The sequence below is a fragment of the Cricetulus griseus genome, chromosome 5, assembly GCF_003668045.3.
Source record: "Cricetulus griseus strain 17A/GY chromosome 5, alternate assembly CriGri-PICRH-1.0, whole genome shotgun sequence".
NCBI classification, from domain to species: domain Eukaryota; kingdom Metazoa; phylum Chordata; class Mammalia; order Rodentia; family Cricetidae; genus Cricetulus; species Cricetulus griseus.
The window spans coordinates 104,109,519-104,134,619 of NC_048598.1; the positions used below are offsets into that span (position 1 = coordinate 104,109,519).

The window sequence follows — 25,101 nt, forward strand, 5'->3', positions numbered from 1 at the left end:
TAGTGCCCAGAAGAACAGTAGACATCTTAATCACTTGAGGATTATGCGTGTGATGGTACATGCTTGTAATTCCCGGTACTCGGGAGGTAGAAGCAGAAGAGTCGTCAGTTCGAAGCCAACCTGGGTGATAGGAGCTCCTGTCTGAAACAAAGGTTGGGGGCGTAGCTAAGCCTATATGCATGGCGAGCACAAGTCTCGGGATTGAATCTTCCGCATCAAAAATTCTCCATCAAATCAAGCTGAAGCTGTAGCTCATCAACCCCACCACCGCAAACAATGCTCTGGTCTTCTTTTCTTGGATTTGTGTTTTTTTCTCTATGCATTTTCTCGCCTTCCTTGATACTTCCCACATGTCTCTGTCTGAAAACCCCTCGAAGACTCCCCCAAACCCAAATAGATATCTGGTGAGATTATTCAGATTCCAGGAAGTAATAATTCGGTATGGGGGTCATCAGATTCCACATACTGGGAATATCCCTAATGTTCCTTTAGGTACAAGGTAACTGGAAAAAAAAAAAAAAAAAAAAAAAAGCCGAACAGTGGTGACCCGAGCCTTTAATCCCAGCCCTCGGCAGACAGAGGCAGGGGATCTGAGTTCCAGGACAGCCAAGGCTACAAAGAGAATCCGTCTCGGAAAAAACGGAAAACAAACAACCAAAAACGTGCTTTCCACTTGAACTCTTGGAATTTTTGCAACCCGCCTTTGCAGCTTTGTAGCCTCGTTTCCAGGGCCCTGGCACGGAGCAGCCTCACAGGGGCGGGAAAATAGGGTACTGCGGGTGGGTTGAGGTCGTTTCCCTGCGTGGTGGGGCGACCCCGGGGAACTGTCTCACAGCCAAGCAATGACAGCTCCTGGAGACAAGGCTGCCACCGCCTCTGCGCTCTCCACCTCCCGCTGGTTACCGTCAGCTACCAGCTCCGCCTCGCCCCTCACGCTGTCCTCCGCGATCCCACAGTCCTTCGCGCGTAGGACGCTAGCAGCGGCCCTTCTACGCCACCGCGGAGCGTCTCTGTGGTCGCTGCCGCTGTCCCGGCGGTGTTATGGCGGCCGGCGTCGAGTTGGCAGGACTGGCCCGGGAAACTGAGGAAAGTCACTAAAGCTGAGAAGGAAGTGTTGCAGTGGTACGGCGGGAAGGCGTGGGAATGAGCAGAGGCCCCGCGGGGGCCACGGAGTCAGCGGCGGCGAGCCCTCGGTGAAGCGCCGGGTCGGGCCTCGGCTGTCGGTGGGTGAGCCGCGTCCTGCGAGCGCCCGCGTCCGGATCCGCACGCACCAGCCGCAGCCTTCGGGGACATTTGGAGCGGACGTCGCGCTCTCCACCCGCAGCGATGTCGTCCTGGCTCGGGGGCCTGGGCTCCGGCTTGGGCCAGTCTCTGGGTCAAGTAGGGGGCAGCCTGGCTTCCCTCACGGGCCAGATCTCCAACTTCACGAAGGATATGCTGATGGAAGGCACGGAGGATGTGCCAGGTAACAGCTGGAGCGAGGCGGGAGGGCCCGGCTGCGACCCCGAGAAAACCCTTTGCCTCCGCAGACGCCTTTCCAGCCTGCAGGACACTGGTCTCTCCCCCCCCATCAGTGGATACCCTGGATAGCTCAGGAAAGTGGAGCTGCTACTTTTACGCGGACTAGGGTCTTAACGCTTGCTTGTTCCTTACTTTGCCCTTAGTTTGGGGGGCGGATCTGATCTTGATATCCCGTTCCTTTATTTTGACAGCTAAAATGGCATGCAATTTTTTTTCTTAAATACTCACAATTAAACATTTTATGACTCTTGTCCTGTCCTTAGCACTTTGTCAGGGGGAATAGGGCTGTTTATCTCTTTACCTGTTTTCTAATTTTGCTCACGGGGAAGACACATTGCAGCTAAAAACGTATTTTTTTTTTTTTTTTTTTTGTGTTCGGCTTCACATTTCTCTCCTATTTTGACAGAACTTGTGAAATGCTTTATCTTTTGAGTATTCTTATCTGCTTCACCCACTTTAAATTTTTTTAGCTATTATCATTGCTCTGTGTGTGTGTGTGTGTGTGTGTGTGTGTGTGTGTGTGTGTGTGTGTGTGTGTGTGTGTTTTGAATGAGCATGGACATCTGACACAGCGCCCACGTGTGGATGTCAGAAGACAATTTTGTGGTGGTCTCTTTTTACCTTTAGGTGGGTTCTGGGCATGTAATTCAGTTCTCTAGACTTGTATGACAAGTGCCTTTACTCATTGATTATCTAGCCAGCCTCCTTCAGTCATTTTTGATGTCATCACCTTGCTGTTCTAACAAATAGCGACCTAGAATTCAATTGTAATCAGTGGTTATGTTAATTACTATTAACTATTCTTAACATTTCTTTGAGTGGGTAGGGTTTTTAAAAGTTTTAATCAAGGGAGAAGGTAGTTAATCCAGCAGTTAAGAGCTCTCACAGAGGACGTAGGTTTGATTCGCAGCACCCAGTAGCAGCTCACAACTGTCTCTAATGTCATTCAGTTCCAGGGGAGCCTATGTCCTCTTTGGGCCTCACCAGGAACTACTTGGCCCAAGTGGTGCACAGACATACATGCAGACAAAACACTCATACTCATAAAATAATCATAATAAAAATTTAAAGTTCTGATCAAGGTTTGCCTTGCAGCTCAGGCTGGCCTGGAGCTGACAGTCTTCCTGCCTCTACCACGCTATGATAGTTTTATTTCTTTAAACGAACAACTTACTCTTCTGGTTTAAGCTATGGGAAGGACTTGCTGGAGAATGAACGCAGGCCTCATGCATGGTAAACACTACTGAATTATACTCTCAACTCCCCAGTTTTTTCATTATGGTTTAATAGCCATGTGTATTGGCTGGAAAGAGAAATAGTTTGATAGAAAAGGTCTTTATATTTAGAAGGAAAACTGGGTCGCTGCCCAAGCCCATTTTCCTGTTTGGGCTTCCCCTTGAGTGGACGGTTCATGACTTGGAACAGTGAGAACGAAAGGCACTCCTCATGTGTCCAGTGAAAGGTCATGGGACTTCGAAGGCAGAAAAGGGCTAATAGCCATGGGAAAGACTAGACTCTCACTGTGTTACAGATAGGGAATAACATCTTTAAAATAATTAAACTAATATCTTAATTTAAACTGGAAAATAGGTTCCCCCAGCCTGATGTAGCCTTTATTTTGTTTTTCTCACCAGAGAGCTTCCTGTAGTCTCAAAAACACAAACAAACCCCCACTTTTTTTTTCTTTTTTCTTTTTTTGAGACAAGGTTTTACTACTCTGTAGCCCAGGCTGTCCTGGCACTTGCAGTATAGCTCAAGGTTGACTTCAAATAACATTGCTCATGCCTTACCTTCATACAGTGTCAATTTTAGGTTTGTTTATTTAATTTAATTTATTTATTTAGAACTCTAGCCCTGGCAGGCCCAGAACTCACAGTTCTGTCTACATCTGCCTGCAGGACACCAGGAATGCAGGCGTGCACCACCAAGCTTGGCTTATCATCTCAATGTTCGTGATTTGCCAAGCTGCTAATTTTCCTCAGTTAGAACTCTTCATCATCTTTGTTTTGTGTCTTTTTTTTTGTTCATTTGTTTCAAATCGGCCACCAAATCTTGTTCATCCTGTGTCAGTTGTTTCAGTTTTTCTTTATAACTACTAACACTAGCTCAGATTCTGTCTCTCAGGTTGACTCTCTTCTGTTTTACTGTGTTGCTTAAAAATAAATTTCTTAAAATTTTCTTGACTTACAGAACAAAACCCAAACCTCTTACTTTGGGAAGGTCAAAGACCTGTTCCCTTTGGATTCAAGCTATCTTTTCTAGTTGCCACACTAGTTTTCATATCTATTGTTGGCCATAAATACTTGGTTGCCAGGGTTCTTTGTTCTAACAGAGCTTTGTGTCTGATTGCCTGATAGCACTAATGGTGTTGAGTGATAATTTGCCTTTTTTCCTTGATATGTAAGAAGGGGTGTCTTAGTTACTTTTCTGATGCTGTAACAAAACACCATGACCAAGGCAACTTATAGAAGAAAGTATTTAATTTGGGAACTCAAGGTTCCAGATGGGTAGAGTCTATAGCCATCAGGGCAGGAAGCATGGCAGCAGGCAGGCAGTAATGGTGCTGGAGCTTACATCTGATCTACTAGCTCCAGGCAGAAAGAGGGAGAGCTAATGGGAATGGCATGGGGCTTTGAAATATCAAAGCCTGCCTGGAGTGACACACCTCCTCCAACAAGTCCACCCCTCCTAGTCCTTCCCAGATAGTTCCACCTGGGAACCAAGTGTGGTAATTTTTTGTTTGTGACCTAACAAATAGAGCTTGCCTGAAGATTCATTGGGGAGCCATTCTTATTAAAAACACCACAAAGGATTTCCCCCCTCCTCCATATGTTACCAGTGTAGGATATCTTTGTGTGTTCATTGTAGCTGTTCAACAACAATTTCCCCTCATATTACACAGGATTTGATTAATACCTGTTTTGTTGTTGAAACTTTAAAAAAAGTTAGTTTGGAGTAGAGTTGACTAAGCCATTCAGATATTTAGTGTCAACCCTATGTCAGCAGTGAACAAGAAAATAACTCCCAAATAGCACTTCAGATATTAGATGGTTTCTTCCCTACTACTTTATTGTAGTCAAAATTAAGAGCTTGGGCTTTTAGCTGTGTTTGGAATTTTTTTTATTGTTTTCCTTCAGTCGTAATGGGTATGGGAATCAAGGGTCCTGTGCACGAGAACTTGGGCTTTTAAATTAGATTGACATAGGTCCAGTTCTGTTTCCATAAATACTTAATCTCTAACAGTTTCTGGGACTGGAGAAATGGCTCACTGATTAAAATTACTTACTGCTCTTGATCCAGTTTTGATTATCAGCACTTAGGTGTCAGCTGACAATTACTTTTAACTCCAGTTCCAGAGTATCTCATCCCTCCTTGGAACCACCGAGGGCTCCTGCATGTGTGCAGTATGCATACACACTCAGGCACACATTTATATATTTACAAAAAGGAATTTCCTGGGGGCTGGAGAGATGGCTCAGAGGTTAAGAGCACTGGCTGCTCTTCCAGAGGTACTGAGTTCAATTCCCAGCAACCACATGGTGGCTCACAACTATCCGTTATGAGATCTCGTGCCCTCTTCTGGTGTGCAGATATACATGGAAGCAGAATGTTGTATACATAATAAATAAATAAAATCTTAAAAAAAAGGAATTTCCTTATCTGTTCAAAAAGAATAAGCACATCATTTGTAAATCAAAGGACTAAATGAAATAATGAGTGTATGTTGTCTAGAACTGTGCCCAGCAAATTGCAAGCACTAAACACAGGCAGGTGTCTGTTCGGTTTTCCCTTACTGAGAAGGCCAGGGGTTTGTTGCTATTGTTCATTTGTTTGCTTTTCCTGTCACAAAACTTCATAAAAAGCAGGATTTTTAGAGCAGGGAACATGGCACACAAGGCCCTGGGTTGGATCTCCAGCATTAAAAAGAGAAATGGTGGGGAGTTTTTTGATAAAGCTGGAAGAGGGAGGGTAGGTTGCATGGGTAGCCAGTGTGGTCTGCATAAACTTTTAAAGTCCCTCTTAGATACAATTTCAGCTTTTAGCAATTGCTTTCCTAAACAAATTAGATCTTACTTTGTCCTCTTGAGAGTAGCAATTAGGCATTCTTTTTTTTTTTTTAAAGATTTTATTTTTATTTATTTATTATGTATACAACATTCTGCTTCCATGTATATCTGCACACCAGAAGAGGGCACCAGATCTCATAATGGATGGTTGTGAGCCATCACGTGGTTGCTGGGAATTGAACTCAGGTCCTCTGTGCTCTCAACCTCTGAGCCGTCTCTCCAGCCCTAGGCATTCTTTTTAGACTGAGTTTCAAGCAGGATGTACAACAACCATAAAAACAATTCTGTTTGGTGATTTACACAAGACTGGCACTCTGATTAATAGGCATGCCACTTGTTTTTTGTTTTTGTTTTTTAAATAAATGATAATTCTGGGAAGTTATGTTCATAATGTTTATTATTAATTAAATTTTTTGGGTTTTTTTGAGACAGGGTTTCTCTTTATATAGTCCCAACTATCCTGGAACTCACTCTGTAGACCAGGCTGGCCATGAACTTACAGAGATCTCCTGCCTCTGCCACCCAAGTGCTGGCATTAATGGCATGTGCCACCACTGCCAGGCTTAGTTTGTTTTAAAAGTGTTGTTAAGGCTCTTCTAAATGAAAATTATTTATTTATTTATTTATTATGTATATATATGCCACATGCATGTGTGTTACTGTTGGAGGTCAGAAGAGAGTATTGAACCCTTGGAATTGGAGTTATACATGGTTGTGAGTTGCCTGTTTAGGTTTGGGAACAGAGCACAGGTCCTCTGGGAGAGCATCAAGTGATCTTAATTTCTGAGCCATCTCTCTAGCCTGGGCCTTTGGTTTACTTTTTATTGTAGGGTCAAGGCCAGGACCTTGACTAAAGAAACAGCTGTACTGCAGAGCTCTGTCTTTTGCCCTGTTTTTGTGATGTTCAGATGTGGTGATGGGAACTGGTACCCACAGGAGAAAGAATGTAACTGTAGATGACAGTTTCCAGCAGGGTTAGTGGTGCCATTTTGGCATTGCTGGACCCTGACTGATGATGGGGCAAGTTCTTCTGTATATGCTTATCTTATTGGTTGTTGAATAAATTACTGTTGGCCAATGAGGAAGCAATTTAGGTAGGGCTCGGGCCGCTTTGGTGGAAAGATTTATCGTAACAAAATTTATTACTAACTTATTTATTTTAGTTTTTATCCACTTACTTGTTTGCCAGGATTTGCTCTATAGTACAGGCTGGCATCCATCTCAGATCCTTTTACTATAGTATCCTAAAGTTTTGGGGTTACAGATTTGTACCTCCCCCCTGCCCCAGATTCATTCATTCTTTGGTAGTGGGTATTGAGTCAGGGCTTTGCACATGCCAGGTAGATATTGTATCAACTGAGCTACATCTCTCAGTCCTTTGACTAATTCTAATTGAAAACAAGTCAGAATGAGTTCATCCCTGTTGTTGTTGTTGTTTAAGATTTATTGTATATGCATGAGCACAGGTGAGAGACACACACACAGAGAGGGTGGGAGGGAGGGAGAGAGAGAAGAGAGTACATATGCACTTGTGCATGCCCTTGGTTTTGAATCGGGGTCTCTTGTTTCCACCATTGTACTAGATAAGTGAACTTCCTCCCCCCATCTTGACACAGGAATGTTGGATTACAGATTTCAGGTACCTCATCTGGCTTTTCACTTAGATTTTAGGGATTGTCTCAAGGGGTTAGTCTTGGTAATAAGCACCTTTACTCACTGAGACATCTTTCTGTTCCCTCATCTCTATTTTGAATAAATTATGTTTGTGTTACTCTAAGTATTCTCTATTTTTGTTTTAATTATAGGTCATTAATTATTTTATAGTCTTGGTACTAGAGGATAAAAGTAAACTGTAAGCTCTGCTTGAGTAAGTTATAAAATTATAGCATAAGCCAAAAGAGAAGTTTATTTCTTTATTTATTTGGTTTTTTGAGACAGGGTTTCTCTATGTAGCCCTGGCTGTCCTGGAACTCACTTTGTAGATCAGGCTGTCTTTAACCTCACATAGATATGCCTGCCCCTGCCTCCTGAGAACTGGGACTAATGGTGTATGCTGCCCCCACACTGCAAAAGAGAAGTTTATTTAAAACTTCAAATTTGATGGGCGGTGGTGGCACTGGGGAGGCAGAGGCAGGTGGATCTTTGTGACTTCAAGACCATCCTGGTCTACAAAGTGAGTTCTAGAACAGTCTCGGCTAAACAGAGAAACCCTGTCTCAAAAACCAAAACCAATCCACCAAACAAACAAAAAACCACCTTCAAATTTCTGCTGGATATGGTTGTACATGCCTTTAATCACAGTACTTGGGAGGTAGAGACATGCAGCTCTCTGAGTTTGAAGCCAGCCTGGTCTATAGAGTGAGTTCCAGGACAGCCAGTGCTGTTACACAGAAAAACCAAACCAAACCAAACCAAACAAAAAAACCCAAAAAAAATAAAAAAACAAAAACTTCAAGTCTCCTATAACAAAACATACTTATAGAATGTTTCTGAGGGGTAAAGCCACACCTCTTAAGGTGTAGAGGAGAGGAAGAAAGGACAGCCTGTGTGGCGTCCTGGTGAATTGAAGACGGACTGGCACATCCTCTGAATAAGCCCTCCGAAGCCTAGTGTTCTGTTTAAACCTGGTGAAATGCATTTCCCTCAAGACACCTCTTTGGGGTTGGAGATGCAGCCTAGTAGTGGGGCACTTGACTGACATGGACCAATTTTACCACCACAAAACGACTGTTTATTACTCCATATGGTGTTAATCAAATATTCAGCATATACTGTTTGTTTTGTAGCAGATTTGCCCAATTCCGGGAGAGAGGAAAATGAAGCTACTCATTCAGTCTTAAGATCAGAGGTAAGGACAATTGAAGACCGCTGTCAAACTTCAGGTTTTCTATTTTGAAGTCATGGAAGTTATTGAAACTTCTAGAATTTTTAAGTGCTCCACCTCACCTTTCAGCCTTTCTGGTTTTTGTTTTGCCTTGTCTTTTACCAATCTCCTCTAAGCAAAGAGTGTCTATATTTGCTACAGTTGGTTCTTTTATGGTCTCATTTCCACCTCTATCTGTTGGAAGTAGGAAAACTACAAAATTTAGAAATAGTTGTGGTAAAAGTTTATTGTTGGCATTATCTAGCAGTGTGCTACACTGTTGCCGTACATTTGTTTGTTTGTACTTACTATCTCTTAATTTTGCTTTGCTTTGCTTTTTGAGATAAGGTTTCCTGTGTAGCCCAGGTTGTCCTTGACCTGATGTTCTCACCTCAGTCTCCTGAGTATTGTTGGGTTGACAGGCCTATCTTAGTCAATGTTCTAATGCTTTGAAAAGACACTATGGTCAAGGTAACTCTTATAAAAGAAAGCATTTACTTGGAGGCCGGCTGAGTCCATTATCATTATGGTGGGGAGCATGGCCGCAGACATGGTGCTGGAGAAGTAGTCGAGAACTACGTCCTGATCTGAAGGCCGAGAGACATAACCTAGTGTGGATTTTTGAAACCTCAAATCCCACCCCCCACTGACATATTTCCTCCAACAAGTCCATACCTCCTAATCCTTTTCAGTTAGTGCCACTCCCAGATGACTGAGCATTCAAATATCTGAGCCTCTGTATTCATATTAAAGCCACCACAAGGCCTGAATCATCACACCTAGCTAGTGGTCCATTTAAATATAATATGAAAAATGGAATTCTGTTTAATCTAGAGTTTTACATTTCCTAACATAGAATAATAATGTCATATTTGGAGCAAAGAAGTTAGAATATAGGGATAATAAGATAACTTTACTGTTTTGTTCCTTATGAGTCAATGGGTAGTTGTGACTAATCTGGACAGTATATTATAATTAATAGGAATGAGGAAAGCTCTAAAGAAATTGAAAAATTTCAGAGTGGGAGCTATTGTAAAGGACTGTCAGAACTCAACCATTTAGCCTTGGGATAAGAACAGCAAAAGAACACTTAGTGTTGTAGCGAGAAGTGTTCTTAGAGGACTGTAGTAAGCATGATTCCCTCAATTCTAAGCCTATAAAAAGAGAACACTATATCTAGATGCTAACACAGTATTTCCTAACGAACTTGTTGACCTCTGGACTAGGTCATTGTGGTGAGACTGTGGAATCTGAAAGTAGAGAAGGGGCTTGTGAGAAAGGGACACTAGCACTGAGCCTGTAGAAGACAGCAGTGTGGCGGCAGGCAGCACATGAACCCTTAGTAATACCAAACTAGAACATCCTTGAGGAGGGCCTCTGGTACAGACCCACCCAGAAAAGTTAGCAGCAGAATGTGTGCTGGTGTAACTTAATGGAATTTGCCAGTGTGTGTTTTGGGGGAAAGTAAGAAAGATGAACCTTCTTGAATAATGTCTGCTTTGTACTGAGTTTGAAAAAGGGAATGGAAGTTTTCTGTCCTGTAGATCTCAGTCCCTTTAATGCTTCTTAGGACCATATCATTTATGGCAAATATGCTTCTGAGTTTAGAAATATTACACATCCACCCCCTGTAAGTCAATTCCTCATTTGATGCTACTCAAATCCCAGAGGAAGACAAGGGTTCTATTGCTGTGGTACTAGAAATGAAAGAGGTTCTTGCCTCATGTGTATGTGCCTACATATGCCTATGTCATGCTCTTGCTCTGGCACCCTATGTCACCTTGTGGTCTGTTGATGTCCAAGAAAAAGATGATGGTAGCAAGTTTTAGTCTAGAAGAGAGGCGTGTTTCCAGGGGAAATTAGATTTGCCTGTGAGTCGTTGACTAAATTCCTTAGGGTTCTCCCTCCCTCCCTCCCTCCCTCCCCTCCCTCCCCTCCCTCCTTTCTTTCTTCCTTTCTTTCTTTTGTGTATGTGCCACAACACATGGAGGTTGGAGGACAACCTCAGTTGTCAACCTTTGCCTTTCACCTTGAGACAAGTTCTCTTGTGGTTTGCTGCTTCATATGCCAGGCTACTGGGCCACAGGCTTCCCCGGATTCTCCTGAATCCAAATGTGTCTGGCTTTACATGTGTTTAGGTGTTCTGAGCTCTGTTTTGTTATTGTTTGTTTTGCTTTGTTTTTTGTTTTTTGAAGATAGGGTCTGGCTAGCCTATTCAAGTACTAATTAGGAGTCTTTAATTGCAAACCATATGAATTCACCTAAGCAACCTTTTTCTCTTTTTGCCAAGGAAATAGTTATTAGATTTATTATTTATGTCTAGTAGACATTTTTAGTCTTTTTTATATTATCATTTTTCAGAAGTACAAATAAAATGATAGTGAAGATTTTTTTTTTTTTTTTGAGATAAGGCCTTTCTTTGTAGCCTTGTTTTCAGTTTTCAGACTGGCTGTAGACTAGACTGGCCTTAACTCACAGAGATATGCTTGCATCTGCCTTTCAGTGCTGGAATTAAAGGTGTCCACTTACCACTCCTGACTTCACTAGAAGTTTAATAGTTTATAAATATAGCAAACCCCAATTTGTTGTGTGTGTGTGTGTGTGTGTGTGTATTTGCTTATACATGTCTGTACCACATGTGTACAGTGCCTGTGGAGAGCAGAAGGTGGCATCAGATCCCCTGGACTGGACTTAGAGATGGTTCTGAGCCACAGTGTGGGTGCTGGGAATCAAACTGGGGTCCTCTGGAAGGAAGAACCACCAGTGCTCTGGAAGCACGGAGCGCTGGGTGTGTTGATGGTACGTGCCTGCTATACCAACTGTACTCAGAACATTAAAACAGAAGAGCACTTGGGCCAGTCAGGATGAGATAATAAAACCCCTTCTCAGAGCAACACAAAATAGGTAGTGTTCTTTGATTCATCTGGCTACTTACTAACTTAGGTATAAACAGGAGTATAGTTATCTTGTTACTATTGATTATAGATCTCAGCTGCCTTCTATGTAGACTTTTGGTTGTTACTTCTTCCTTATGTACATGTGGAGGCCAGCAGTCAACTTTGCATGTTGTTCTTCAGTAGCCATCTTCCTTGTATTTTTGTTTATTTGCTTTTTTTTTTTAAAGTGTGTATAGGAGTTCAATATGTATGCATGTCTGAGCACCAAATGCATGCAGTGCCCACGAAGGCCAGAAGAAGGTGTTGGATCCTGTGGAATTAGTGTTACAGACAGTTGTGAGGCATCATGTGTGTGGTGGGAATTGAACCCAGATGCTCTGGAAGACCAATCAGTGCTTTTAACTGCCATCTCTCCAACCCCAGACATCTTATTTTTGAGACAGTGACTCTCAATGGGACCTGAGGCTTACCGATTAGGCTAGGCTGTCTGGACAGCAAGCTCATCTGTTTCTGCAGGAATCATGCTGGATGCTGGCATTACAGCATGGAGCACCACACTCACTACCATGCCATGACAAGGACTTTTGTTTTATTTGAGATAGTGTCCAGGTTCTGGCTATTACAAATAATGCTGCGATGAACATGGTTGAACAGATGTCCTTGTTGTATGAATGTGCTTCTTTTGGGTATATGCCTAAGAGTGCAATTGCTGGATCTTGTGGTGGACTGACTCCCATTTTCTTGAGGAGTCGCCATACTGATTTCCACAGTGGCTGTACAAGTTGGCACTCCCACCAGCAGTGGAGGAAGGTTCCCCTTTCTCCACATCCTCTCCAGCATAAACTTTCTTTGGTGTTTTTGATTTTAGCCATTCTGGCAGGAGTAAGATGGTATCTCAGAGTTGTTTTGATTTGCATTTCACTGATGGCTAAGGATGTTGAACACTTTCTTATGTGTCTTTCAGCCATTTTAGATTCCTCTGTTGAGAATTGTCTATTTAGTTCTGTACCCCACTTTTTAATTGGATTGTTTGGTGTTTTGGAGACTAGCTTCTTGAGTTCTTTGTATATTTTGGAAATCAGCCCTCTGTTAGATGTGGGGTTGGTGTTATTGAGCCCTGGCCAGCCAGGCACTGTCTGTGTAGATCAGGCTGGTTTCCAACTCACAGAGATCTGCCTGTCGTTGCTCTTGAGTGTTGGGATTAAAGGTGTGTATTGCACTCAGTCATATAATATTATTATAATTATTGTTTATGTATGTTTCCTGCGTTTATCTATGTACCACCTGTGTTCAGTGCCCTTGGAGGCCAGAAGAGGGTTTCATATCTCCCTTGGGATTGTTGTGAGTCTCCACATGGATACTGGGAATTGAACTTGGATCCTCTGGAAGAGCCATCACTCCAGCCCTACTTATTTAAAGAATCATTTATTATTTTTAATTTATGCTTTATGTGCATGTTCTTGCCAGTACCTGTTAGTCTCTGCTGGAGCTGGTGTTACAGGTGGTTGTGAGCTGCCTGATGTGGGTACTGGTGTTAAGTTCAGCATCACAAAAAAAGAGATCACTACAATTAAAGTGCCTTTTGTTGTTGTTGTTGTTGCTGTTTAGACCAGTCCCAAACTCAAAGAGATCTACCTGCTTTTGCCTTACATGTTCTGGCTTTAAAGGCCTGCACTACCAAGACTTCACAAGCTTGTGTGCTTAGAAGAGTGAACATGTCTTGATAGGAAGTGAACTTGGTTTTTATTCTGACTAGGTGGTGACAAGGTCTCCTCTCCATCCACTGGGGTCTGACCTCACAGTCTTTCAAGACTGGGCTCAAAGTGAAAGAAGGCCACTTATAGCAGGGCCTTTGTGTAAACAAAGGTTTTACTGGGTGTGTATGGGGGGATTAAAACATCTGTCTGAAAGTCTGAATTCTTTGTCATAAACTTAAACACAAGTTTTACAGTGTTTGATAGAGGAAAAACAAACCCTGATGGTACTGTTCTTCCATTGGGAGCCACGTGAAACAGCAGTATGTGCTCCAGGACCATGTGATGCTGAGCTTGGCATAGCAGTCACTCTCTTCACCAACTGAGTCATCTTCCTAGCCTTATCTCTGTTTTTTCCTGTTTCTTTAAAACTGATAGATATTTGAGGAACTTTGCTAGCTTCTGAGTTTGTTGAAGACAAAATAGGGCTAGAATTCAGATTTTCATTTAAAGGTCTGAGACCTTTGATATTTTACATCATTTTTTTGTGTAAATTTTTTATACTGTGTGCATATGATGGTTGCTAACATGTTTGACTTGGAATCTTTTTATTGAAAATACTTTCTCTTTGCTTCTAGAATGAAAGACTTAAAAAGCTTTACACTGATCTAGAGGAAAAGCATGAAGCATCAGAATTGCAGATAAAGCAGCAGTCTTCCAGTTACCGCAGTCAGCTGCAGCAGAAAGAGGTAAGGGCTTATCCTCATTACTTCATTCTTACTTAATCAAAGTATTAAAAATACTGAGTTTAATATAGCTGGGAAAGCATTCCTATTAATTTTATTTTCTAAGCTAACCTTTGGGAAGAATAAATTCTAGCTTCTATAAGAAGAGCCTTTGATAACATTTTAGTGACTTGGTGTTTATAGTTTCTGATATTTATGAAATATAATTTAATGTGTTTTCTTAGGTTTTAAGAACATTTATTTAGTTTAAATTGTTTTGTAGTACTTTGAACCCAGGACCTTGCATGTGTTAGATATTTTTTTTAAGTTGATTTTAAGTCAGTGTGATCATTGTTATTGACATTTTCCCATGTAAAAATACATTTTGACTGCATGTATTAATATTTTTTATATTGACATGTAATTGATTTTCTACATAAAAGTATGTTAAATGTTTTACAATTCTTTTTTTTTGGCAAATGTTCCTATTTTCTTTTAGTTTGTTAAAATGATTATTTTGGCATTGTTTTTTCTTTGAAGTCTTAATAATTAATAATAAGTAGTTATTATATAATTTAACCATTGTCACCCTGATTCCTGTTGTTAAATTTTCTTTTGTGTTTAATACATCCTTACATTAAGTTGAACCATTTATCCAGATCATTTGGATGCTCTTTAGTTTGTTGACCAACTTCATTTCTACCACAGGCATCTTTGGGTTTTTTAATTTGAATGAGGACTGGGACTGCAGCTCAGTATTTGAGCAAAGTACTTACTTGTCTGGTGTGGGAGGTCCTGAGTTCAGTCCCCAGCACCTTAAACTAAAACACAACAAAAAATTAGATGATTCTAGTTCTTCTGGTGATATGTTAAAGTAGAATAAAAAGTATACTGCTTTTAAGATAAAAGTAAATAGCTAAAGTTTCTAATGTAATGATAATTGATTTTATATTCAAAATCAGTTACTACTAGAATAAAACAAATACAAAAAGTAGAGATACAAGTTCAAATTAAGGTTAAATGCCAATTTTTTTTTCAGTACTGAGGGTTGAACCCAGCACCTTGCACATGTTCAATAATTTCATAATTAAGCTATATCCTAGCCCTTTTCTTAAAACTATTTTTAAGACAGGATTTCAGGTAGCCCAGTCTGGCCTCAAACTTGCTCTGTAGCCGAGGATATAGCTTCTGAGCCTTCTCCTGTCTCAGTCTCCCAAAGGACTGGGATTACAGCATGTGCTACTGTGCCCCATTTTATTTACTACTCGGGATCAAATCCAAACTGCTACTTACTAGGAAAAGCACTCTGCCAACTGATCTGTATCACCAGCTTTTTTGGCGTGGTGGTGGAGTGTTTTTGTGGGGTATATGTGTATGTGTTTTGACCAAGTCTTGTTAGGTAGCACTGTCTGCCCTGGTACTTACTATATATGGCCCAGGATGTACTCAAATTTGCAGCAATCCTCCTGCCTCAGCCCCCTGACTACTGAGGTTATAGATGTGTGCCACCACACATAGCTTTACAAGTTGGTATTGACAATTACCAACTTGTTAGAACTCTGCTTAAGAATTCAGAATTTTTATACTGTTATCTCTCTAAATAGGGTCAGGTTTTTTTTTTTTTTAAGATTTTATTTATTTATTATGTATACAACATTCTGTTGCCATGTATATCTGCACGCCAGAAGAGGGCACCAGATCTCATTACGGATGATTGTGAGCCACCATGTGGTTGCTGGGAATTGATCTCAGGATCTCTGGAAGAGCAGTCAGTGTGCTTAACCTCTGAGCCATCTCTCCAGGCCCCTAGGGTCAGGTTTTCATTGTCTCATCTTGGCTAGTGTTAAGGCGAGGACCTCTTTTTTCTTTTTTCTTTTTTCTTTTTTTTTTTTTTGTTTTTTTGTTTTTTTGTTTTTTTTGAGACAGGGTTTCCCTGTGGCTTTGGAGGCTGTCCTGGAACTAGCTCTTGTAGACCAGGCTGGTCTCGAACTCACAGAGATCCACCTGCCTCTGCCTCCCGAGTGCTGGGATTAAAGGCATGTGCCACCACCGCCCGGCAGGACTTCTTTTAATGCATATTTCCTTCTAAGACTCATGGGCTAATAACTGTAGGCTAACTGTGTTATCTTATCTAAAAAGATTGGATTAATAAATCAAAGCATTCTTTTCAGTCATGTTGTACATACAGATCAGTGCAGAGTTACTGCTGATTCGTGGATCTTTTGGGCCTCAAGCCAGCCATGGTCTGGATTACCTAACTTTTGAATGTATAAATTACACATCTTTGTTTCATTTCATGTCTGGTAATCATAAACAGAGCTCTGATAAAATTACCTATATTTTGATGAGAGCAAACTCATTCCCTTGAGAAATTTATTGCTTTAGTTAACATGTGAGTGAAATCCTAATCTTCATACTATTTTGGACATTATCTGAACTTTATGGGAATTATGTTTGTCTTTCAAGTAACAGTCTTGTGGTTAGGGTATGGTGGAAGATCTGGATTCACTTATTAAGTGCTATTGTTAGGTCAGCATGCCTTTCAACACTGTGAATCTATAAAAGGTCAATAAGCAGTTTTAGATGTACATTCTCTAAAACATGGATTGTAAATACATAGGAAGAAATCAACCACCTTAAAGCAAGACAGATTGCACTACAGGATGAATTGCTCAGACTTCAGTCGACCACTCAGCCGGTGCATCCAGAGTCTGGCAGGGTGCCAGCAGCCACTGCATCGCCTCCATTCAGTTACAGCGTCAGTCATCATGTGTCAGCTTTCCATGAAGATGACATGGACTTTGGTGATGTGATTTCTTCACAACGAGAAATAAACCGATTATCAAATGAAGTTTCAAGACTTGAATCTGAACTTGGACACTGGAGACATATTGCCGAGGTTGGTAAAATCTGGATGAATTTGTGAAAACTATGGGTTAGTAAAAATGCTGGTATTATTTAGGCAGAGCATCTGGTACCATAAATAATTCTTGATTAGAAAAATAGAAAAGATGTATTTATCTTCTAATGCAGCATTTGGCTTTCTAAGTGGTTTTGGTTAAGTCATCTCTCAGCTTCAGTTGTCTTTTCTATGTGATATGTGGAATTTTTTAAAAATTAAAGCAATAAATTCACTTTCAAAAAAAAGTTATAAACCCAGACTCAAAAGATAAAAATTAAATTGAGCTAGCACCTCTGGAGTCTTTGGTAATGAAAGCACAGAGCTTTAAAACATTGATTTTGAAAATGTATTAGGATTTTGTCTGAGATTTTATAAGCTCTAATAACATGTAAAATAAAATTTTGATCCTTAGTATTAAAGATATGTTGTTATACTGAGCTGAAGAGATGGCTCAGTGCTTATAGCACTGGCTGCTCATCTTTCTAGCGGACCCAGATTTGAATCCCAGCACCCCCATGGCAGGTCACATCTTTCTGTAACTCCAAGGACCTCTGTGGGCACTGTATGCCTGTGGTGCACAGATCAGGCACAACACCTACACATAAAATAATCTTTAAAAATATATGTTAAATGTTGTGTGTTATGTTTAAAGCACTAGAAATTAGTTGCTGATATTTTGAATTATAAACTTTCCTCCAAGGAACTTTTATTCTGTATACCAAAGATTCTTTGTTATTGTTTCCCCCTTCCTTTTGAGGTGGGACTCTCACTATGTAGCCTTGGCTGCCCTGGAATTCACTTTGTAGAACTCATAGAGATTCCACCTGCCTCTGCCTCCCTAAGACTAGGAACAAAGGTGTTCACTACTATACCCAGCTATACCAAGATTATACATATTACAGAAGTTGTCAGTGGACAGTAAACATTTGGATTTAACTTCATTGATATAGGGGGGAAATATAGCATGCAAGTATACTTCAGTGTATTATAAAAAAGCCCAAAGCATATACGTCCTTTTATGGTTGTAATCAGGTTATGAAAAATCATCTCAATTAAAATTGTACTTCATGCTGTACTCAAAGGCTTAGCTGGGACTATCTTTGTCTATCTTATCTTTCCAAAGCCAGGAGATTTAAAATTTGTACGCAAAGAATAACCTGGAGACTTGATAATGGCATGAATTTCCTTTGTGTTTGGAGACTTTGGTTTAATATCTATTTTAGGGTCTTAGTAACTTCAGAGAAGTGCCAGGAAATTGTGATAATCTGAGAATCACAATTAGATTTTTTTAAACCATATTTATTTATGTGTGTGGGGTAAAGAGGGGTTACATGCACACACATGCATGTCAGAGGACAACTCATGAGAGTCAGTTCTCGCCTTTTTCCATGTGAGTCCTAGGATTGAGTTTAGGTCAGCTGTCTTAGTGGCAAGTGTTTTACCTGTTGAGCCATCTTGACAGCATGGTACACACCTGTAGTTTCAGCATTTGGGAGCTGAAGCAGGAGAATTTGGAGTTTAACACCAGCTTACATAGCAAGATCTTGTCTAAAAAAAAACCAAAACAACCAGGAAAACAAGTAAAAGAGCATGGTTAGGTTAAGGTTTAATAGGGAAGAAATTACTCTTTTGGGATTTTTTGTTTCTTTGTTTGTTTTTTTGTTTTGGTGTGTGTGCGTGTATTTGACATGTCTTGAATGTTTAGTATATGGAAGATAAAAACTAGACTATAAAGATAGAAAAGGCATAATTGGAACCTTTCAGCAAGGCTCATTTCCTAGTTAAGACAAAAAAAATCGTTGTTTGTATTACACTTTAAATGTTTCTATGTATTACCCCAATATATATTATTATCCTTACCATGTGAGGCATTTATTATTTTTGTTTTATAGATAAGAAAGTTATTACTATAAACAATATTCCCATTGTCAGAGGGATTAATTTACACACACATATCTTGAGTATTAAAATGAGAGCCACTGCATACTAGGCAAGTGCTGTAGAGCTGCTCTATACTGTGTGTGTGTGTATGTGTGTGTGTGTGTGTTGTATGTGTGTGTCCATCCCAGACCTCCTATGTTGCCCAAGCTGGCATTAGCTTGCCATCATCTTTTCTTAACCTCTTTATCTAGCTGAGGTTGTTGGTGTGCACCACTCACTTGCTCAGATAGACATCTCTTGACTGGAGCTTTGGAGTCTTACTTACCATTATATATTCTTTCAATCCTAGAACAGCTTTGGTCAGTAACATGTCATATAATAAGTCTTAACAATGGGTACTAGAATGAATGGGTACTAGCAGTTTTGGTTGGGTAATGGAGCAGGGTGGTGGACAGATGTTGATCAAATACAAAATTGCCTGTACATGAGAGAGATAAGTTGTGGTGTTGTCTGTATATTAGGGTAACTATGGAAGAGGATTTGGATGTTGTCACTGCAATAAACACTTGAGATAATGAGTCTAACATCATCATCTATGCTTTGAACATAGCCTAGTATGTGCATGAATTGAAACACCACAGTACACCTCACACATACGCAGAATTGCTAGATATCAGTTAAATTAGAAGATTATGAACAGTATATAAAATTTTAAAATTTAACTGTGTGTGTGCATATATGTGTGCATGTGAGTGCAGATACCTATGAAGACCAGAGGCACACCCTGGTACTTGAGTTTACAGGCAGCTCTGGACTGCCTGACACAGATGCTGGGAATTGGATGCACGTCCTAGAAGCACCGTACATATTCTTAACAACTAAGCCATCTCTCCAGCCTTGACAGTATATAGTATACAGTATGGAAAGGAATCTGAAAAGTTTTTGCTCAAGCCAAAGATTTGGTCAAACAAAGATTATTCTGTAATTACCTTATGGGTAAAATCATTTTAATTTTATTTTGTTTGAGATAGCATCTCATGTCACCCAGGCTGGTCTCAAACTTGTGTGTAGTCAAAGATGATCTTGAACTTCTGATCCTCCTGGCCCAAATGTTGGTATTACAGGTTTTGTACATTGCTAGAGCTCATACTCAGGAGCTCCTAAATGCTAATCACTCTACTAATGGAGCTGCATCCTCAGCCTTTTATAAAAGCATGCTTATTTATTTTTGTTTTTGTTTTGAAACACTATGAAGCTCTCGCTCTTCTGCAACTCACTGTGTAGACCAGGCTGGCTTCGAACTCATAAAAATCCACCTGCTTCTTGCCTCTCAAGTTCTGGGATTAAAAGTATACACCACTATGCCAGGCATAAGATTATTTTAAAAAGACTTTTACTGGCATTGATATTGGGTAACTTTTTATCATCTTAGAAAGCTATTCAGTTATCCTCATATTCATATTTTGGTTAGCTAGTAAAATATTCTATTTTTCCATATAAACTTTATTTTGTAAAGCTATTATCACCTCACTTAGTTAAGTTCTTGACTATAGTGTCTTTTGTTTATTATGTACCAATGGACTAAAGACTTAGAACAGTATATGGCGTTCTTAATCAGAGTATGTCTGGGAAATGCTCTTGTTCTACAAAGCAAGAACATTTTAATAGTTAATTTGTGAGTTTTTGTTTTACAGAAAAAATCAGTGTAATTATTTTTTAATTCTTTTCTTTCTAAACTAAGGTTCGGGGAACACAAAGCTCTGATCAAACAGAAATTTGCAAGCTGCAGAATATAATTAAGGTAAAATCAAAGTGTTGATTACCAATGTCTTTTTTTTCTTTCTTTCTTTTTTTAAATTTATTTATTTATGTTTTTGGCTTTCCAAGAAAGGGTTTCTCTGTGTAGCTTTAGAGCCTGTCCTAGTGGTAACTAGACCAGGCTGACCTCAGACTCACAGAGATCTGCTGCCTCTGTCTCCTAAGAGCTGCGACTAAAGGCGTATGCCACCACTGCCCGGCACCAATGTCTTCTATGCATCTAGCATCTGTAAATTAAAGATATAAACCAAATTAGTAAGGCTCTTAATTAAAATTAATTATATAGATGATGATACTTGATTGTTTTATTCTTTTCAACTAAGTACATTTGGTTTTAAATGTTTTCTTGGTAATCCTAAATCTGTGTTTTTCTGTTCCTCCTATTCCGAGGTTATGGCATTTTAAGAATTTGATCTTAAAGAATATTGACTAGGGCTGGAGAGATGACTCAGAGGTTAAGAGCACTGGCTGCTCTTCCAGAGGTCCTGAGTTCAATTCCCAGCAACCACAAGGTGGCTCACAACCATCTATAATGAGATCTGGTGCCCTCTTCTGGCCTGCAGGCATACATGTAGGCAGAACACTGTATACATGATAAATAAAACTTAAAAATAAAAAAGAACCTGTCTCTTCTAAACAAAAACCAAAAACAGCAACAAAAAGAATATTGACTAAAATGTTAACATTCACTATTTTACATCAGTGATAGAATTTTGCTGGTTCTTGTCAGTTATTTCTTTTATGAGAAAAGTCTTGGTTATATATATTCATCATGGCAGTGGGTTGTTTTTAACTGTAGTCAGGTACAGAACTGTTAGCCTTGGCTTACTGTTATATTACAAGTACAGGTAGATACCAGAATCAGATCTGTGTGAATCCTGGCTGTACCCACTATCAGCTGTGCTGTTGGTCATGTTATATAACCTTTCCCAGAGTCTGTTTTCTATCAGTCATAACACTTGTCTTAGATGGTTGTTCAGAGGTGTCAGTGCAAAGATCAGTACTGGTACATAGCTGCGTAGGATTCCAGAATTATTTTCTTCTCAGGAAGTAGCTGCTACTTATTATCAGGTCCTTGGTGATACACAAGAACCTTTTCTGGCTCAGTAAAGCAAAAGATTTACTGGCTGGACCCAGAGTAGTCTGTCAGGAGGACAGGATGGGAACAGCTCTGTGACCCTCTCAGAACCCCCGAGCCAGACTTAAAGATGTAGCTCCCAATGGTGCTTCTCCAGATCAGGACCTGGGAGGTTCATCAACTTGGGTGGAGGCACTGCTCTGGCAGTTAGGGAGTTCAAGACTGACAGAAGGATGTTTGTGCAAGAGAATAGCAGCAGAAGGAAAACTTGTGGCTTGAAGAACTCAGATGTGTTAGAGCAACGTTGCTTGTCTCACAGACTAGATGCTGTAACTAAGCGATACATCCAGCACTCTAAAACTAGGCTGTGCTGTAAGCATGGACTGCATTCCACAGAGCGAGAATGAGACTGGCAGTGCTCATAGCCAGAGGTTTGCAGTGACCCCACTGCTCTCACAATCCAAGATGAGCTAAAGAGCTGAATGTGGCTATATGCACCTGGAATCCCAGCACTCAGAGGCAGAGGCAGGTGGATCTCTGAGTTCAAGGCCAGCCTGGTCAACAAAGCTTCACAGAGAAATCCTGTCTTGAAAAATAAATAAAATAAAATAATAAAAAAAGGAAAAGTTATTCTTGGCCATGATTATAAAGGAAAAGATGTTTTACTATGTTTTGTTTCATTGTGTTCTTGATGTTTCCCCATTACAAATAAGACATTTTAAAATCCTAAGAAGGCATGGATCTGTCAGAATTGTCCTAATTTGGGGACTGTGGTTGAATGCTTCTCAGCTTTAATATGCTCAGATAATTAATTTTAATAATACAAACTTTGGGGCTGGAGAGATGGCTCAGCGGTTAAGAGTACTGATTGTTCTTCTAGAGGACCCGGGTTCAATTCCCAGCACCCATATGGCAGCTTACAACTGTCTGTAGCTCTTGTTGTAGGGAATCTAACACTTCACCCCACTGCACATAAAATAAAGGTTAAATAAATAATTATAAAAAAAGAAAAAAATAATACAAACTTTAGACAGCAGTGAGATGAATCACTTTTTACTTGATTATTTATTGATCATACATGGGGTTATATTTGTTCTTCTTTTTTTTTTTTTTTTTAAGGAACTTAAGCAGAATCGAAGTCAGGAAATTGATGACCATCAGCATGAAATGTCAGTATTGCAGAATGCGCATCAACAGAAACTGACAGAGATAAGTCGTCGGCATCGAGAGGAGCTAAGGGACTATGAAGAGCGAATTGAAGAACTGGAAAACCTGTTACAGCAAGGTTATGAGTTTACTAACTCACAGATTACATGACACTGTTGAATAGCAAACCTTAGACAATTCATAGATCAGAATATCCGAATACTGTTGTACACTTAGACCAAGTTCTGTGGCCTAAGAAGTGACTCATTTTGCTTATTGCTAAGTCTGCAGTAATGACATAGCTTTCTGGGTCTTCAGACATGGAAATGCTTTCTGCACTTCTGTAATGGATTGCTCTGCATTGTTTGATGGCACTACAGCAGAAAAATAGAGATATTTTCACTTTGTTTCAAACTCAAATATGTAGACTTTTTAGTAGTTGGTTCAAATGAAGTATTGACTTTCTATTTATTTAAAATTGTAAGATAGTAATTTGACTTTTTAAGTGGTCCAAGTTCTGTACTGTCTTTAGTCTTTATATTGTATGTAGCATGCAATTTACTTTTTAGAACTTGACATTTGATTTCTCTTGTTTTGTTTATTTGATGTTTTAGGTGGCTCAGGAGTTACAGTAACTGATCATTCTAAAATGTATGATATGCAAAACACTATTCAGATTCTACAGATGGAAAAAGTAGAATCTGCCAAAAAAATTGAAGAACTTGAGGATAAAATGAAAGAGATATATAAAAGATTGTCTTCTGCAGAGCATGATCGAGCAGTTTGGAAGAGAGAACAGGAACAACTGGAGGTGGAAAAGAGACAGATGACTGAGCAGTGTGAGCGCTTGAAACTGGAATGCAGCAAATTGCAGCCTCTTGCTCTGGGGCAGAGGGACGTTGTGACAGAGGAGGAGAGGACTCTCCCACAGAGTTCCTCAGTTGCAGAGGTCTTGAGATTACAGCAAGCTTTGACTGGTATAAAATGTTTGGAACTTACATTGGTGTTGCTTGTCACACTAGGTTTTTTTAAGTCAAGCACTTTTAACTGCATATTCTATGGAAATGGAGTGTTTATGGAAATGACTTTGTCATTTGAGTAGAATTGTGGAGTTTGGATTCAGCACCAAATAGGAATTGTCTCCTAATAAGGGTTAAGGATTAGCAGGATGTTTCTCAGCTTTCCTTCCTTATTCTCTTAGGTGTTTACGTGGAAGTCAGTGATTTAGGAAGCCAGATAGATTTCTGAGAAATGTTTATGGGCATAGGAATTGTGTTCATGGGTATTTGCAATGTAGACTAATGTAACTAATCAGAGCCCAGACTCTCCAGTTAGAGAATGTAGCATTTCATCAGCAAAAATTCATTGTTATCCTTTGAAGCAAACGCTTGAGTGATAGGAGCCATAGATAGTCTTATTATTTTCCATGCTCCAACTGATACTTAGAATTTTAAATACTAGTACAAAAAATTAGTATTAAAAGAAATAGGCAAAACACCAGTATTCATACACAGCAAGAAAATAGTTGGAGGGAACTCTTCAGCTGAAAATATGCATTTTATTTTGCATTTTGTCCTGTTTTAGTATAAGCTCTATTTGAACTCGTTCACCCCTGATCTGAGAATTTCCAGCTCTTGTGTGCTTGTGAACACCTATATCTCTCTGTCCCCCATGCCACTCCTGACCTGAATGGCCAAATCTACATATAATATGGATTTTCAGTCTAAAATTAATTAAACGTAAGAGCATCTTCTCCTCTCCCTCATATTCCTTCCCCAGCCTTTGGGAAGCAAATTCTAGAAGTCAACCTTGACCAAGTCTTGTGGTTTTTGTTTCCTTGATTTTTTTTTTTCCCCCTGTGTGAGTGATATTTCAGGATTGCTTACCAAAAACTAGGGTTTCTTGAGCGCATCAGCACTGGGAGCTTCCACTTGGGCAAAGGGAAGGCAGTTCAGTGGGGATCTGAACCCCCAAATAGCTCTACTCATTTGTAAAATAAGTGTATTATATAGAGTGAGACACTTAAGTGTCTAACAGTAGGGCCATTATCCTAGTCCTTCCTCGTTTCCCATTTTTATAGCCATGGACTTACTGTCATAATTATTGATTGCCCAAGTTAACTGATCAGTCAGATCTCTTAATGGGGTAAGTTGAAAAATGGTTAAGAACAAGAGGATTTGGGCCTGGAGAGAGCTCATTTGTTAAGAGTGCTTGCTGCACAGTCATGAGAACCAGCCTTTGGATCACAGCATCCATGTGTCAAGCTGAGCACCTGTGTGTACCTGTGACTTCATCTCTGAGGGAGTGGAAACAGGAGGAGTGCTATACTAGCCTGGCCTGGAAAACAGGAGTCCCGGGTGCAGGAAGAGACCCTGCTTCAAGGAACTGCTAGATAGATGAAGAGGGACAGAGGAGGAAATACAGCACCCTCTTTTGACGTGTGAACAAGCACACAGATGCATTCACACAAGCAATTAAGCTTTAACAAAGCAAAGACTGGTCAGTATTA

The 25,101-nt window shown here is 40.1% G+C and overlaps 1 protein-coding gene across 6 annotated transcripts in view; it reads left to right on the top strand.

The window, feature by feature from the left end:
* Window positions 1-984: 984 nt before the first annotated feature.
* The window catches only part of Trip11 (thyroid hormone receptor interactor 11), a 73,233-nt gene continuing 49,116 nt past the window's right edge, over window positions 985-25,101 (top strand). Inside the window, exons 1-7 of one of the 6 annotated variants that reach the window (XM_027419136.2) lie at window positions 985-1,465; window positions 8,375-8,436; window positions 13,681-13,791; window positions 16,388-16,666; window positions 20,292-20,351; window positions 22,566-22,731; window positions 23,207-23,569. In XM_027419136.2, coding sequence (XP_027274937.1) covers window positions 1,327-1,465; window positions 8,375-8,436; window positions 13,681-13,791; window positions 16,388-16,666; window positions 20,292-20,351; window positions 22,566-22,731; window positions 23,207-23,569 — 1,180 coding nt within the window. In that variant the 5' untranslated portion in view covers window positions 985-1,326. The remainder of the gene's footprint in view (window positions 1,466-8,374; window positions 8,437-13,680; window positions 13,792-16,387; window positions 16,667-20,291; window positions 20,352-22,565; window positions 22,732-23,206; window positions 23,570-25,101) is intronic. The other 5 variants (XM_027419139.2, XM_027419140.2, XM_027419141.2 and 2 more) reach the window with 5 other exon arrangements.